General features: G+C 40.4%; 1 protein-coding gene across 1 annotated transcript in view; it reads left to right on the top strand.

Moving 5' to 3' along the window:
- The window catches only part of LOC139458614 (streptococcal hemagglutinin-like), a 71,214-nt gene that overhangs the window by 38,632 nt on the left and 17,259 nt on the right, over window positions 1-15,323 (top strand). Inside the window, exons 18-23 of the mRNA XM_071240036.1 lie at window positions 301-519; window positions 1,200-1,263; window positions 2,844-2,966; window positions 4,560-5,139; window positions 5,431-5,639; window positions 8,208-8,356. Coding sequence (XP_071096137.1) covers window positions 301-519; window positions 1,200-1,263; window positions 2,844-2,966; window positions 4,560-5,139; window positions 5,431-5,639; window positions 8,208-8,356 — 1,344 coding nt within the window. The remainder of the gene's footprint in view (window positions 1-300; window positions 520-1,199; window positions 1,264-2,843; window positions 2,967-4,559; window positions 5,140-5,430; window positions 5,640-8,207; window positions 8,357-15,323) is intronic.

Below are 15,323 nucleotides of genomic sequence, written 5' to 3'. Positions count from 1 at the left end.
GTGTTCGTGGGTTTCACCGAAGTGGTAAACGTCTGAGACCTGCATCACTTCGGGCTTTCCTCCCACATTAAGCTGACACGCCGTGATATAACTGAAATAATGTTAAAAGCGGCGTTAAACCCAACTCACTCACTCACTCCAAACACCCCCATCCCATCAAAGAAACAAACAAAAACACACAAAAAACCAAGCAAGCAACAAGCAAACAAAACAGGACTCCTCACATGTCAGTTTTTTATCTCTTTATAACATACTTTTGCACTGTACTTATATTTGCATTGGGTATTTTCTTTCACTCAGACACAAGATTTGAACCAGAGAAGGGCGGACAGGCGCAGGCAGAGGAATGCACTGAGGTTGCAGCAACAGCAGCAACAGAGACAACAGCAGCAACAACAGCATCGGGCAGAGCAACACAGATTGGCGAGAGAGAGGCAGCAACGGCAACAACAACAGCAACAGCAGCAACAGCCGTACCAGGAGCTGTTGCGTCTTTTGGACGAAGCTCAGAGGACTTCGGTGAGATTATATTTCATCATCTGTTATTAATTGAGATTTCATGCTAATACTGACTTCCGTACACAAAGATTGTAGAACTTCTGGACTATCAAGGACCGACTTGCATTTTGCCATACCTCCTTGATGCAATTACATTAGTCACTCCTAATGCGCTGTCAATCCAATGTGACATAATACGTTATACTGTTAAATTGTCATAGACCCGTGAAAATCCGGGTTAGAATAGGTCTTCAGCAACCCATGCTTGCCGTAAAAGGCGACTTTGCTTGTCGTAAAAGGCGACTAACGGGAACAACATGGATGTTGATATGATTTATTTACTATATTCCTGATAACAGTGACTGACCCTTAAACTAGATCCTGATTTCACATTGAGCTGATACTTCACCATAATACATATATACTCGGACAATATACCCAATGCCACTCTCAACCATAGGAACGTGATATATGACTTATAGCCTTATCATATATATTCCTGGTAAGTAGCACTCTAACCCTTGGCTTGGGCGGTCGGGTAGCCTAGTGGTTAAAGCGTTCGCTCGTCACGCCGAAGACCTGGTTCGATTCCCGACATGGGTACAATGTGTCCTCCGCCGTGAAATTGCTGGAATATTGCTAAAAGTGGCGTAAAACCCTTGGCTAGAGTAACAATATGATAATTTTTATTTTCATTGCAGAAGAGGGGCCGCGTTCGGAAGCCGGCAGGCGTGACACAGATGGCGTTGGGAGGAGGGATGACAAGTAAGTTCGCTGACTTGGTTGATGGATGTCACCGTAATCCAATTGCATGGATCGAAGCGCCTGCTGTCAATCACCGGATTGTCTGGTCCACTCAATTGATTACAGACCTGTAATGTAGCTGGAATATTGCTAAATGCGGCGTTAAACAACAACCAAAATCTCTTTTCACAGAATTTCTACTGACTGCTTCCACCACTATACCTTCTTCCATATGTTCACTGAGTAACCTAGGAAAACATATGTTAACCTAGGTTCCAGGGTAGAATAGATCTTCAGCAACCCATACTTGCCGTAAAAGGCGACTAACGGGATCAGGTGGTCATGCTCACTGACTTGGTTGATACATGTCATTGATCCCAATTAAGTGGATCGATGCTCATGATGTCAATCACTGGATTGTCTGGTCCGGATTCGATTATTTACAGACCGCCGTCATATCACTGGAATATTGGTGAGTGCGGCGTTAAAAAACAAACAAACAAACTGAGTAACCTAGGGCAGAAGAGGTAACACGTACCTATGCGTGTTGTCGAATAAAATGACGACCAGTCAGTGTGATTGTACCTGTGTACTCATCCCATTGACCACTGTTTGCATATCAGTCAAATATTAGTATTGTACTATTGTTGACCCACTCACTTACATTCCTACATGCAGCGGTAACTGTGCCTCCCTTAGACGTCCCACATGCCTATGAACGTGTTCGAATCCTGGTTTGCCCTGGTTGTTTCATGGTTTGTCAGCACCATACCCTTGTTTACTGAAGTGGTAATGTTTGAGACATGCATCACTGCTGGCTTTGCCCAAACATCAAGCTGTTCTGTCCACTAAAACAATACCTCAACATATTGTCACATGAATATACTTGAATACTCACTCACTATACATGTTTACAGACTTCTGAAGAAGTTCTCTCCCCACCAACACAATACATCGAATGGTTAAACATGCAACTGTGTGAATGGCCAATACGATACGTTCTCGTCAAAAGGAACTATTTGATTTTTATATAAGATAGGTGTGTGAAGAGTATTGTTTTTCAAACAATAACCTGTTGACCACTTGTACTACTGAGGACGGTGAATCTGTGGATTTCTGCAGGGTTTAAAAACTTTCCAAAATTTAACTCTGAATGTATGTTGAGTGATACGGGAATTGTTTGAAGACTTTGTTTGTTTGAAATTGTGCTTAAATATGCTCACAATTGTCAAGTTGTCGTTTTAAATGTCTCTAAAATTATTTTTTTTGACGATTTACATACAAGATTAATGTTTCTTTCGTAGGTATATGTAGATTCTTGCAGAAGTAGATAGGTGTGTATGTTTTGTACGTAATAGATGTACTCACCCTGGTGTTTTTATTGCCTGTTTTGGGGGCGGTCGGGTAGCCTAGTGGTTGAAGCGTTCGCTTGTCACGCCGAAGACTCGGGTTCGATTCCCGACATGGTACAATGTGTGAAGCCAATTTCTGGTGTCCCCCGCCGTGATATTGCTGGAATATTGCTAAAATCGGCGTAAAACCGAACTCACTCATTATTGCCTGTTTTTACAAATAGTAACGACATTTTCCTTGCACTTCAGGTGTCGTAACGAAGGACCAGGTCGCTTTTCTCAGGAAAAGGCGACGATAGCCAATGTCACCGACCTCAGTATCAGCCTCGGGTGCCGTCCATCCCAAGCTGCCATTGGTCTTACCATCAACAGGCCAGCGGTCAACGAATAATCCATCCTTCGGTCCACCTGGTGTTGCCTCTCAAATGCAGTAAGTTAAATGGAGCTATGTACGAATATCTTTTTTTTATAGGAAGTAATTCTTTAAGGCAAGACCAGTGAAGATCCAGGAAGGGAATAGGTCTTCAGCAACCCATGCTTGCTGTAACAGGCGACTGTGCTCGTCGCACGAGGCGACTACCGAGATCAATATCATCGTATCCCAATTTCGTGGATCAGTGCTCATAATATCAATCACTAGATTGTCTGGTCGAGACTTGAGCATTTACCGACCCCCGTCATATAAGCTGGAATATTGCTGAGAACGTGTGCCATTATCTTGAATCAAAATTGAATTTCTGCTATATATCCCACTTCAACGGCTGTTATGTTAGTTCGTCCACAATTTTGGCCACAATGAATTGGATTGTCATATTTGTTTATGAAAGTGATTGAATAATTCAGAAATTAACACAATATTGTTTCTTCTTCAGGTGTGTTGACAGGCTACCTTCTCAACTCCTGCCAATTGCACCGCTTCATGTGCAGGAATTTATACCTTCTGATATACTATGATCCTATCACCTAAAGTCCAAAACATAATTTGCAAATCTGAACATCTTCATGTCATCAGGATCTGAAAATACGTCCAAACCTTGGTACAACGTCCTGATCTTGACACATTCGTTCACTTACAAGTCCCTGATGGTCTCCGTGTGTACTTCCCGATAACTCGGCAGCTCTGAGGTGTTGAGGGGTGTTTCATGTTTCATGGCTCAAATTTCTACCTGAAACACCCGCTAACACCTCTTAGTTGAACGGTGACTCGGTTTTATTCACAAACATCTTCTCGGTTACTTGTATTTGGAGAAGTTCGTGCTCACATACAAATGAACGTGTCCGATCTCACTGGGCAGTCTGAAAAAGTGCCTCTGTTTAAAAATAAATGTCATTTAGTATCATAAATATTTCGAGTTAAAGAGGGACGTTCCTAATCATGTGCGGTGCTATGGTAGGTAGGATGTTAGCAGTCTACCACTCAACAAAGTGACAGGTGAGTTTGCTTAGTTGATAGTTAAAAGTGAGACTCACTTGTAGACACTCTTCCAAATAACTTTCTAAAGAAGTCAAGACCTTCTTCCCATCTATTTACATAACATCCCTTTGGTAAATTATGTTCCAAATATTTGTTCCTGGTGTGTATGAAATGACATCTGATCACAATCTGTAATTTACAGGTATCCTTGCCGAAGTTGTACACTGCACCTGTCTACCACATCTGCATACCACACCTGTCTCCGCTCTTGTCTATGGTGAGTATAGGAACGCTAGATCGCTGCCATTTTACCAGATACTTTATATAAACAATATATGATAGAAACCTATGATCGTGTGTTCGAATCCTGGTTCGCCCTTCGACCTGTGGATTTTATGCCGAGTACAAAAGCGTATCAAAATGAAAACTCAATGTATGTCGAGTGTGATAAGGAAGTTCTTTGAAGAGCTTGTTTTCTTGACATGTGCTGAAATAATTCATTATTCAAGCAGTCTTTCTGAATATTTCAGTTGCCTTCTTCCCTGCCTCAGTTGTCACCATCCTGCCTCGGTTGCCACAATCCTCAGTTGCCGCCTTCCTGCCTCAGTTGCCGCCTTCCTGCCTCAGTTGCCGCCTTCCTGCCTCAGTTGCCGCCTTCCTGCCTCAGTTGCCGCCTTTCTGCCTCAGTTGCCGCCTTCATGCCTCAGTTGCCATCATCCTCGGTTGCCACCATCCTCAGTTGCCGCCTTCCTGCCTCGGTTGCCGCCTTCCTGCCTCAGTTGCCGCCTTCCTGCCTCGGTTGCCGCCTTCCTGCCTCGGTTGCCATCATCCTCAGTTGCCGCCTTCCTGCCTCGGTTGCCACCATCCTCAGTTGCCGCCTTCCTGCCTCAGTTGCCGCCTTCCTGCCTCAGTTGCCGCCTTCCTGCCTCAGTTGCCGCCTTCCTGCCTCGGTTGCCAAGATCCTCAGTTGCCGCCTTCCTGCCTCGGTTGCCACCATCCTCAGTTGCCGCCTTCCTGCCTCGGTTGCCACCTGCCCACTTGTCACCAGCCTGCCTCGGTTGCCACCAGCCTGCCTCGGTTGCCACCAGCCACAGTTGCCACCATCCTGCCTCAGTTGCCACCAGCCTCAAGGTACTTTACCTGACATGCAATAAGCAAACAGCCTTAGCTTGGCAAGACTTGGTTATTAAATTCGTCCAACCTCAAGACCGTACCACGGTCTCAGTAACAAGTCACCACACAAACAAAAGCTCCAGCTGTCAGTTGTCTCGCCGTCAACAAGCTTAATATTTCAAAAAGTTGGTGTTAGTACATTCTTGCAGAACTGTATACGTATGTATGTTGGACAAGTAATAAATGTTCCCAGTCTGTTTTAATTGCCTCGTTCTACACATGTTAACAAAAATCTCCTTATCATATCAGGTGTCGATACGAAGGACCGAGACGCATCTTTTAGAAAAGGGTGGCAATAGGTCACCAGCCTCGGTTGCAAGTCTAAGCTGCCATCCATCCTCAGTTGCCAAAAGCCTCAGCCCCAGGCTGCCATTGGTCTACCATCAACAGTCCAGCAGTCAACGACTCATTCCTCCAGTCAGCGACCACGTCAACCTGGTGTCACCCCTCCAGATGCAGTAAGTAAAACTGAAGTCATAAACGAATCATTTATACTATAGCACTTAATCCTTATGTACAAAGATTGAATTTCTATCATGTTAGTGCCTGTAAAGTGATTGAATAATTCTGATATTAACAGAATACTTTTTCTTCAGGTGTGATAAGTCTACCTTCTCCAACACCTCTGCCAATTACACCGCTTCATGGTCAAAAATTGATTCCTTCTTATATACGCAGCCCGTGATCATATGATCCAATGAGTGTAGATTTAAACGGTTTCAAGTTTTATGTTAACTTGAGCCCGACGCTGCATCGTATCGCAAATTCATAAAACTAATTCGGCATTTTGCACATTTCCAGCCTGATCTAAGATGACATCTTAATATCTTGGTGATATCAGTATCTGGTTTTGTATGTAAACCTAGCACGATCGTCCGCTTGCAAGTCCCTGATGCTGTACGTGTGTACTTCCCGATGACTCGGCAGCTTTGAGGTGTTGAGGGACGTTTTATGTTTCATGGCTCATATTCCAACATGAAACACCCGCCAACACCTCCTAGTTGAACGGTGACTCGGTTTTATTCACAAACATCTTCTCGGTTACTTCTAATGTCCGATCTCACTGTGGAGTCTGAAAAAGTACCTTTGGTTAAAACTAAAAAATCAACAAGATATTTTATTTAGTATCGTTAATTCCTTGAGTCATGTGCGGTGCTATGGTAGGATGTTGGCAGAATCAGTCTACCACTAAAATGGATGTCCGCTCAACAGAACAAAGTGACAAGGTAAGATTCATACTATTTATGATGGTTAAAAGTGTAAGACTGTTCTTACAACTTTCTTAAGTCAAGACCCCATTCCTATCTTTTTACATAACACCCCCTTGGTAAATTATGTTCCGAGTACTTGTTCCTGGTGTGTATGCAATGACATCTGTAAACAATCTGTAATGTACAGGTACCCTTGCCGAACTTGTACACTGCGCCTGCCTACCACACCTTTCTACCACACCTGCCTACCAGACCTGCCCCGGCTCTAGACTATGGTGAGTACCAGTATACGAGATCGCTGCCATTTTACCGGATATCTTTATATACTCAATCAACTCTTGCTCCCTGAGACGTCCCAGAAACCTATGATCTTGTGTTCGAATCCTGGTTTGCCCTTACAACTGTGTAATTTCCGGCTTCCCTCCCATATCAAACTTTCTCTGCTCACTATGAAAATACCTCGAAATATTTTTAAATGGATCAAATTTCGTGGATTGTGTATGAAGCATACCAATTCAAATATCTAACTCTAATTGAATTCTCTCGTCAAAGAGGAACAGGTTTCACGTATATGAGATTATGGGGGTTTGGAAAAATTCTAAATTTACAAATCACAATAACATGTGTTGATAACATGCATCTGAGGACTGTTATGTGGATATATGCAGAGTGTAAAAGCGTATAAAAAACTCCATGTATGTCGACTGTGACGAGGGAATCGTTTGAACAACTTGTTTGACATGCTGAAATAACTCAATTATCAAGCTGTCCTTCTAAATATTTCTTTGAATTAAGAATACGAGTTTCAAACATTACTTTGTTTCAAAAGTTGGTGTTGATAAATTCTTGCAGGAATATCTTAGTACGTATGTTACATGAAGGGTAAACTAAGACGTTGAAGAAGTAACAGATGTTTCCATCCTGCCCCTGTGTTTCGTTGATAGTTAAAAGTGTGAGACTCACTTCCAGACAGACTGTTCCAAACAATTTTCTTGAAGTACAAATTCATCTACCTGTTTCATTTTCATCATGGTCTATTCAATTCTAAGAAATTGTTCCTGTGTGTATAAAATGACCTGATCACAATCTGTACATGTACAGGTTCCCTTGATAGAGCTGTACACCGCACCTGTCTGCCACAGCTGTACACCGCACCTGTCTGCCAGAACTGTACACCGCACCTGTCTGCCACACCCATCTCCTTTCTAATCAATAGTGAGTATATGAACTCAAGGTCGCTGCAATTTAACCGCACACTTATGTCAGTAGGTAAATAATGATATCAACAGTGATAAATCATATTATCCATTAGGGCAAGGGTATTGTTGCAATTGCTTTCATTAATTCTCACTGAACAAATCAGCCTGGATTACAAGCTATATATATTATGTAATTCCATTGTCCCATTGTTTGCGAAGCATCCTATAAAAACGTCACGTCAACTCATTGTTCTCATATTTAGTTTGACCAGAAAGTATTGAGAATGAAAACACTGTAGATTTATTAAGTTACAGACCAAGAGACCAACAAATATGGCTTTCCTAAAGCTACAAAAAACAAACTATTCAATATTTTGCCAGACAACATTTTCCTAATACATGCTTCATTGCAGCGGCTTGCCTGTCAAGGAAGTTAGAAATTCTTGCGTCATACTGTCCCAATATCTCACCAATTCTTCTTTCATATCGCATATATTTTGGATATTTATTTATTGTTATTGTCCTTCATGATTCCCCGAATATTTTCATTGAGTTCAGGTCAGGACTGCAACTGGGCCATTTCAAAAGTGTAACATTTTGACTTTTTCTCCTACAGGCACTTCCCAGGAAAACCAATGGACGAGTTTGGACTCACCCAGCTTCTTTCATCCACGATGCATATGAACTCTCAAGGACTGGAGTGGCCAAAAAGCCATGCTGCTCCAACCCGCAATTGTCACACCGAAGACTACAACACGAGAATCAGTATAATTATAGTCAGCACATGTATCAATTGATATCCATATAGACAACATCCTTGGTAACTAAGTCGTTCTTCAATTCAAAGCAGTTCTCCTTGTTAAGTTACAGAGAGAATAGGTCTTAAGCAACTCATGCTAGCCGTAAGAAGCGACAGTGCTTGTCTTAAGAGGCAACTAACGGGGTCGGGTGGTCAGGCTCGCTGACTTGGTAGATGCATGTCATCGTATTACAACTGCGTCGATCGATGCATATGTCAATCACTGGATTTCTTGGTCCAGGCTCGATTATTTACAGACCGCCGTCATATAGCTGGAATATTGCTGAGTGCGGTGATAAATACAAACAAACATCATCCATATTGTATTACTACTTTCTTCTCATAAACCGCCCTATGAAATTTACCCTAGTTTCTATCCGGAGGATGTATATATACAGGCGTAGTTGAGCCATGCTATCCTGGATGTATACATTCGTCTGTCATTCTAAACAAGCATACAGCAATCGTTAATGTTTTGCCATAGTTTTGAAATCTAAAGCCACAAAGATCAAAGGTTATTGTTTATGTGTTGGGGTACACACTGGTTTCCGTCATGCTTCAAATCCTGTCTGCATTTGCCATTCATATTAAAACTTTATTTCGGCCTGTCAGAATGAATATATACAGATGTGGTTGAGCCATGCTGCTCTGGATGTATTCATTTGATACCTTCTAAATAATCCAATGGATTCTTCAAACTATGAGTGCATGCAGGGGTATCAAACCATAAGTAAACTGTAAAGATCAGTCAAAGAGTTTCAATCGAAACGTTCAACAGATCGAGGGTCACATTTAGCCGCTGTCATTGTAAATTAAAGTTTGCTGGGTTGGGTTCGATTGCTAACATGGTCACAATGTTGTCTGCTTATCTGATATTATTGAATGCTGCTGAAAGCGGCCATTATCCACAAACACGTGACAAACACAAACATAGTTTGTCCTATTGCCTTCATTGTGTCTGAATGATTGTGTATTATCATTGTTTACATAAATCTGATTGTAAAATCTAGTAAGAACACATGGCTGTGTAAAATGTGTGATTACTTGGTGCGTTCCATCACAATACTTGTAAATTTGTTTTGAATAAAGTTACAAAATTAGCTCTAATGGCTCTATCATGTTGTCAACTTGTCACCTGATGGCGTCGCAATTTGCTGTCACGTCCTTTTCGTGCCTGGATTCGAAATTTCAATTTGTAAGCACCACACCCGTGCAGACTGGTTTTACTAGTCCTAGGCGTGTACGACCTGCTTCAATTTGGTATTTCCTACAACACGAAGTTGACACGCCGTCTTTATGACTGAAATAATGTTGAACAAGGTGTTAACCCCCTAAATGGGGTCCCTGACTATCCTGCAGTGGTTTTCATTTTGACAGCAAATCTTCCTATGTTGGGATAAGAATTTTCTTTCACAAATGTCGAAATGCCGCTAATCAAGACCTACAGCATGGCAGAATACAAAGAAACGTTCTTTATATGGAGTCTTTATATGATGGCTTCGTTCAACTGCCAAGTCTGACGACATCACACTGAAACCTCGCTACTAGTATTAATTTTCATAGATAAGGGAGAAGGTCACAGGTAAATGAGGTTTGCACACAATGTAAAGATTTAAACCGAGAATTAATAATTATGGTGTGACTCACTTGACTTTCTGGTTAGACCGCCGTCATATAGCTGGAATATTGGTGATTTGATAAGTGCCCTTTACAAAATAAAACCGAGACACATTTCACCAAATAGTTTCAGCAAATTCTATCCATTTATTATTTACATTGCCTATGAGTGAGTGACGGAGTAAATGCTTTGAACAGTTTTACAGTAACATTCGCCTAGAAATATGTAATGTATATCTACATTACTATAGATTTCCATGAGAATAGTCATTTGTTGAAATCATATTGTAGTTTTATGACATTTATTTTAAGAAATTAGACATAAAAAGACATACAATATAACAATGCAGAAACTGAAATCAATAACTAATAACAGTTTTGTAACTGATCCACGGCAATAGTTTTATAAAAATACTATTTTAGTTGCTTTCTCAGCTTCTCTCTATCTTACGTTTGTTTATTGAGTTGTAACACCACCCTTCCTTCAGGGCGCGTCCCTCTGTCTCCCGTTACCGGGTATGGGGTTTGTCCATGATATCCGTTTTAAGAAACGATTGAGCAGACGAAATGACCAAACAGTACGTTGGTATTTTCAATAAAATAATATTTAGGCCTTCACCACTGTATATGAAGCACGGTATTTAATAAAAATAAAGGTGATTTTTGCTGACCAAACAAGAAATCCCTACGTATATTCTAGACGATTCCTTCACTTTGAGATTTTCATCCTACCGGGGCCAGCGTCAAATGCCAGAGGTTTATTACTATAAGACGTGATCTTTGGTAACTCAAGCCGCAACAGGAAATCATGCCACAAGTAACTGAAGCACGCACACACAAATATGTAAGTGTGTGTGTATAACAGTGTATTTTATCTTTGGAATCAAGAATCAAGAATCAAGAATTTTTATTGTACAAAACACCCTCGTAGGGCAGGGTACAAACTATCTACATATGGAATAAATATAACTATCAACATGAGAGGTAGATATACATTTTGTACATTATGTATATAAATATTACTTCATTCATAGTGTATAAACATTTATATATATATGAGGTGGCTGGCAGCGTGTACTTTAATGATGCTGATACTGTATAGATAGGACATAATAATCATAGGGTCATATCTAGATGTTGTCTATAAGTGAGGTTCTTTTAATAAACATGTCGGAGATAATTTGTGAAACACAATTTGCTCTTTCAGGACAGGGGTTCAGGATATTTGCTAAGATTTTATTATCATTTTGGCAGTTTTGTAAGTCTAGTGTTCGAAGAAGTATCTGCCTTTCATTCTGATAATTTGGACAGTACAAAAGGAAGTGTTTCTCATCTTCTATCTTATTTAGGTTACATAATTTACATATTCTCTGGTCGACAGGCGTGTTAGTGTATCGGCCTCTTTCAATCTCCAGATTATGGCAACTGAGTCTTAATTTGGTTAAAGCTAATCTATGATCTTTACATTTTACAGCTGAAACATACTTCTTAAGTTCAAATTTATCTTCGATAAGTCCTAGATGCCTAAGTTTGTGGGGGTTATCAGTGTTTACTTGGTCACTTTCAATGAGAAATATATTTCTAAATTTTCTTTGTAGAGCTTCATAGAATTTTGAGCAAGGGGCATTTTCACTGTTGGATTTGGGAAGTAGGTGTGCCATCATATATTTGAAAGAGGATGTCCAGGACAGTTTTTGTGAGGCCAAGAGAATATCCTCCTGGTACGCTTCGAATAAGAGCCTGTCACATTCCAAGCCTCTCAGGCACTGGTAATATCTATACATGAACATATATATTTGTAAAGTAAGAGGGTACATTCCTAATTCACTGAGGCATCCAAAATTACTCGACTTTTTTGGTACTCCTAGAATCTGCTTTGCTATTTTGATAATGATCTCATTACATGGTTGTTTAGACCAGTTATGATACATTTCATGCGAGGGTCTTAGAAGACTGCTGCCCCATACCTCGGCTCCATATGACGCAATGGGTACAATTAAGACATTATACAAGCGAATGAGAATGTCTGCTGGGAGATGAGAAGTTGATTTCAGTGAACTTTTGATCTTATACCATGCTCGCAAGGCCTTTCCTCTGTGTATTGACAGCGGCCTTAAAAGATCCAGTCCTCATTAGTACTACTCCAAGATAGGAATAGGAGTCCTCTACCTCAACTGTTGGATGGCCCAATTTAAATTGAAGTTTATGTTCTTTTGAGGAGCCCCCAAATACAATTATTTTAGTTTTGGATAAGTTAACTTTAAGTTTCCAATGTTCAGTGAAGGTCTGTAGGCTGTTAAGACTGTTTTGCAGACCACGAGCAGAGCATGAAAATAGTACAAGGTCATCAGCAAATAGTAAGTGGGTTAGGGCCTTATCATTCAGTAGAGGGGCATTGTTAGAATTGTCTGACATGAGGTAATCATGTAGGTCATTTACGTAGATACTGAAGAGGGTAGGGCTGCAGACACATCCTTGCTTGACACCAATATTAGAACAAATTGGGGTACTGGAGCCTTCTTGAGTTTTCACAGCATAATAAAGTGTAGAGTATATATAACAAGTAGATTATAGATTTTCCCATTTATGTTGTTATTTAGTAGCTTGTGTCTGAGACCATTTCTCCACACAGTGTCAAAAGCTTTACTAAAATCAACAAAGCGGGCATACAATTTCTTCTTAGACTTCTTATATTTCTGAATCAGAGTCCGCAGTATGAAGATGTTATCAGATGTTCTGAAATCTTTTCTAAAGCCAGCCTGTCTCTTACCAAACAACTTGGATGATTCAATGTGCGATATGATTCGCGAGTTGATAATAGCGAGCACAAATTTAGATAGACAGCTTCCGAGGGCAATCCCTCTGTAGTTATTAACATCGTCAACATCCCCCTTCTTGTGTATTGGAACAATGTAGGATGTTCTACACTGTGATGGGAATATACCGCTGTCCAAAATCATATTAAATAACTTCAAGTAGTGGTCGGCCAATAAAGTAACAGAATTACAAATCATTTCATTCAGAATCAAATCTGGGCCACCAGATTTGCCACGTTTTAATTTCTTCACAGCAGTGTAAAGTTCTGAGGCTGTTATTTGAGAATTACATATTCCAGGTTTATCTTCTGGTTTATTTTCTCTTGTGTCCTGATTTAAAAGGGATTCTGGGATATTACAATGAAATTCTGTGCTATCTGGTACGTCGCAATTTAGCGTAGTGAAGTGATTTTCCCACTCCTCAGTAGATATGTCACCTTGTTTTTCATCAACGTTATTTTCAGTGAGTTCCCTGACAAGCCTCCAGTATTCCTGTGGGTTTCTTGAAGACAAAGTTTCAAGTTTGTTTAGTAAATCCTCCGTATATTTCTTCTCTGTTCATTTTCTACAATGTTTGTTCTTTTTACGGGCATTATAAAACTGATGTTGTCTATTTCTATCATATGGGTCCTTTGCTAGGTCCCGCCATGCGACTTGCATTATATCTTATAATTCTTTGAAATTTTTGTTGAACCATTTATTTTTTCTCTTTGTCTTCTGTTTTACTTGGACAAGTCTTGCAGCCCCCTGTGCTGCATATAGTAGAATACTGTTGAGGTTGGCTGTAGCATCATCAATACCACTTTGGGAGTTCTCATGCAGAGTAATGAGGAAATTGTTTGAAAGAGTTTTGGAATTTACCGAAAGCAGATTATTACTAAAAGTAGTCTTTGAATCATCCTTCCATATGAATTTGAAAAGTCTTTTAGACTGAGTCTTCCTTGCTTTGGAACTGCTCTTAATCTTTGGTTTTAATGACAATGTCATAGTTGCATACAGAGAGCAGTGGTCTGACATATGTGTAAGTGGATGTACTTTCAGACTTTTAAAGGAACCAAAATCCTCACACTTTGTTATGATATAGTCCACAGTGCTGCAGCCATTATATTGCAAGGATGAATAGTTTCCAAACAAGTCACCAATTATTCTACCATTTAGGATGCACGTGTTAGTATTTTGACAGGTTTGAATGAGGTTGTGTCCAAATTTGTTTGTCACAGGGTCTGTGTTATTCCTGCTTAAGGGAAGAAGGGGGTAGTTAGTTAGCCAAGGTAGGGGAGAATGGCCATTGTTTCGCTTTGATGTAATTTGATCGCTGAAGGTTCCCGTTCTTGCGTTAAAGTCGCCACCAACTATTAGTTTTCCTATTTGACCATATCTAGCTAGATGTTGTTCAAGAGAAGCAAACGGGTCTTGTGATTTCACTTTCCATATGCTAGAATTTTCTGGAGGTATATATATATATAACTCCAATGATGATATCATGGGAACTATTTAGTGCCTTGCCACTGACTCTTATCCACAGCATGTCTCCATCAGTTCTGTCTAGAATTTGAATGGCAGACTCATAATCTTTCCTGTACATAAGAGCTGTGACACCTCTAGATATGCTACTTCTAGTATTTACACCACAAGTTCTTGGATTAACTATAACATTATAACCGTTAAATCTACTTCTAATATCTTCTATGTCGTCCTGGCTAATCCAGCACCCTGTTAAGCCTAGGAAATGTGGACATTCTACACTACTAAGTACATTAGTCTTGTTGGCTAGTCCCTGTATATTCCAAAAGCCAAAAGTCAGCGAATTTGTCATTTTGGATTGTAACGAAGAAATAGCTAATCACTAAGCACTTGGGCAAGTACAATATAGAGATTATGGTAAGCAATATATGATGTAAAAACATAAGTGGATACACTCTAACTATATCATATGGGTATCTGAGTCCAAATATATCACCAAAATGTTTGCTGAAATAATAATCAAACTGAGATTAATGCCAATAAGATGTATGAACAAAAATGCTGAGAGATACCCCCAGTCCAGTCATATGACAAACAAGTCTGTATATATCAGGCGCCACAATTAGGTCCCCAAGGATTCCACAAGAACGGTGACGCAGTCATGTTACTGGTAAGGGAGTTCACGTAGGGATTACCCATCCAGTATGGTGATATTCTTGGTGGTGAGTATCCAGGGGGTGGAGGCGGAATCATTGTGGGCCAGGGTCGTGGTGGTTGTGCCCAAGGGAACATCGGAGGTGGTGAAAAAGTTGTGTGGGGGTTTATTTGTGATTAATTTGGTGGATCCTCTTTCACATATGGTATCGAGGTATGTCTTGTCACAGCAGGTAAAGACGATCTGGTGTGTTCAGTAGTCCATGTTGGATGGCTGATGCAGCTCACAGCTTGAGCTGTTACATCATAATGTGAAATCCCTTTGCAACTAGTATTCCTGCTTTCTGTGTTCGAAGATGATGGAGAGTTAGTCAGATTTACA

Source organism: Haliotis cracherodii, unplaced genomic scaffold (assembly GCF_022045235.1).
Source record: "Haliotis cracherodii isolate W230 unplaced genomic scaffold, xgHalCrac1.p SCAF_13, whole genome shotgun sequence".
Taxonomy (NCBI): Eukaryota; Metazoa; Mollusca; class Gastropoda; order Lepetellida; family Haliotidae; genus Haliotis; species Haliotis cracherodii.
Note: the sequence above shows the minus strand (reverse complement) of the source record. Positions and strands in the feature narration are given on the sequence as shown.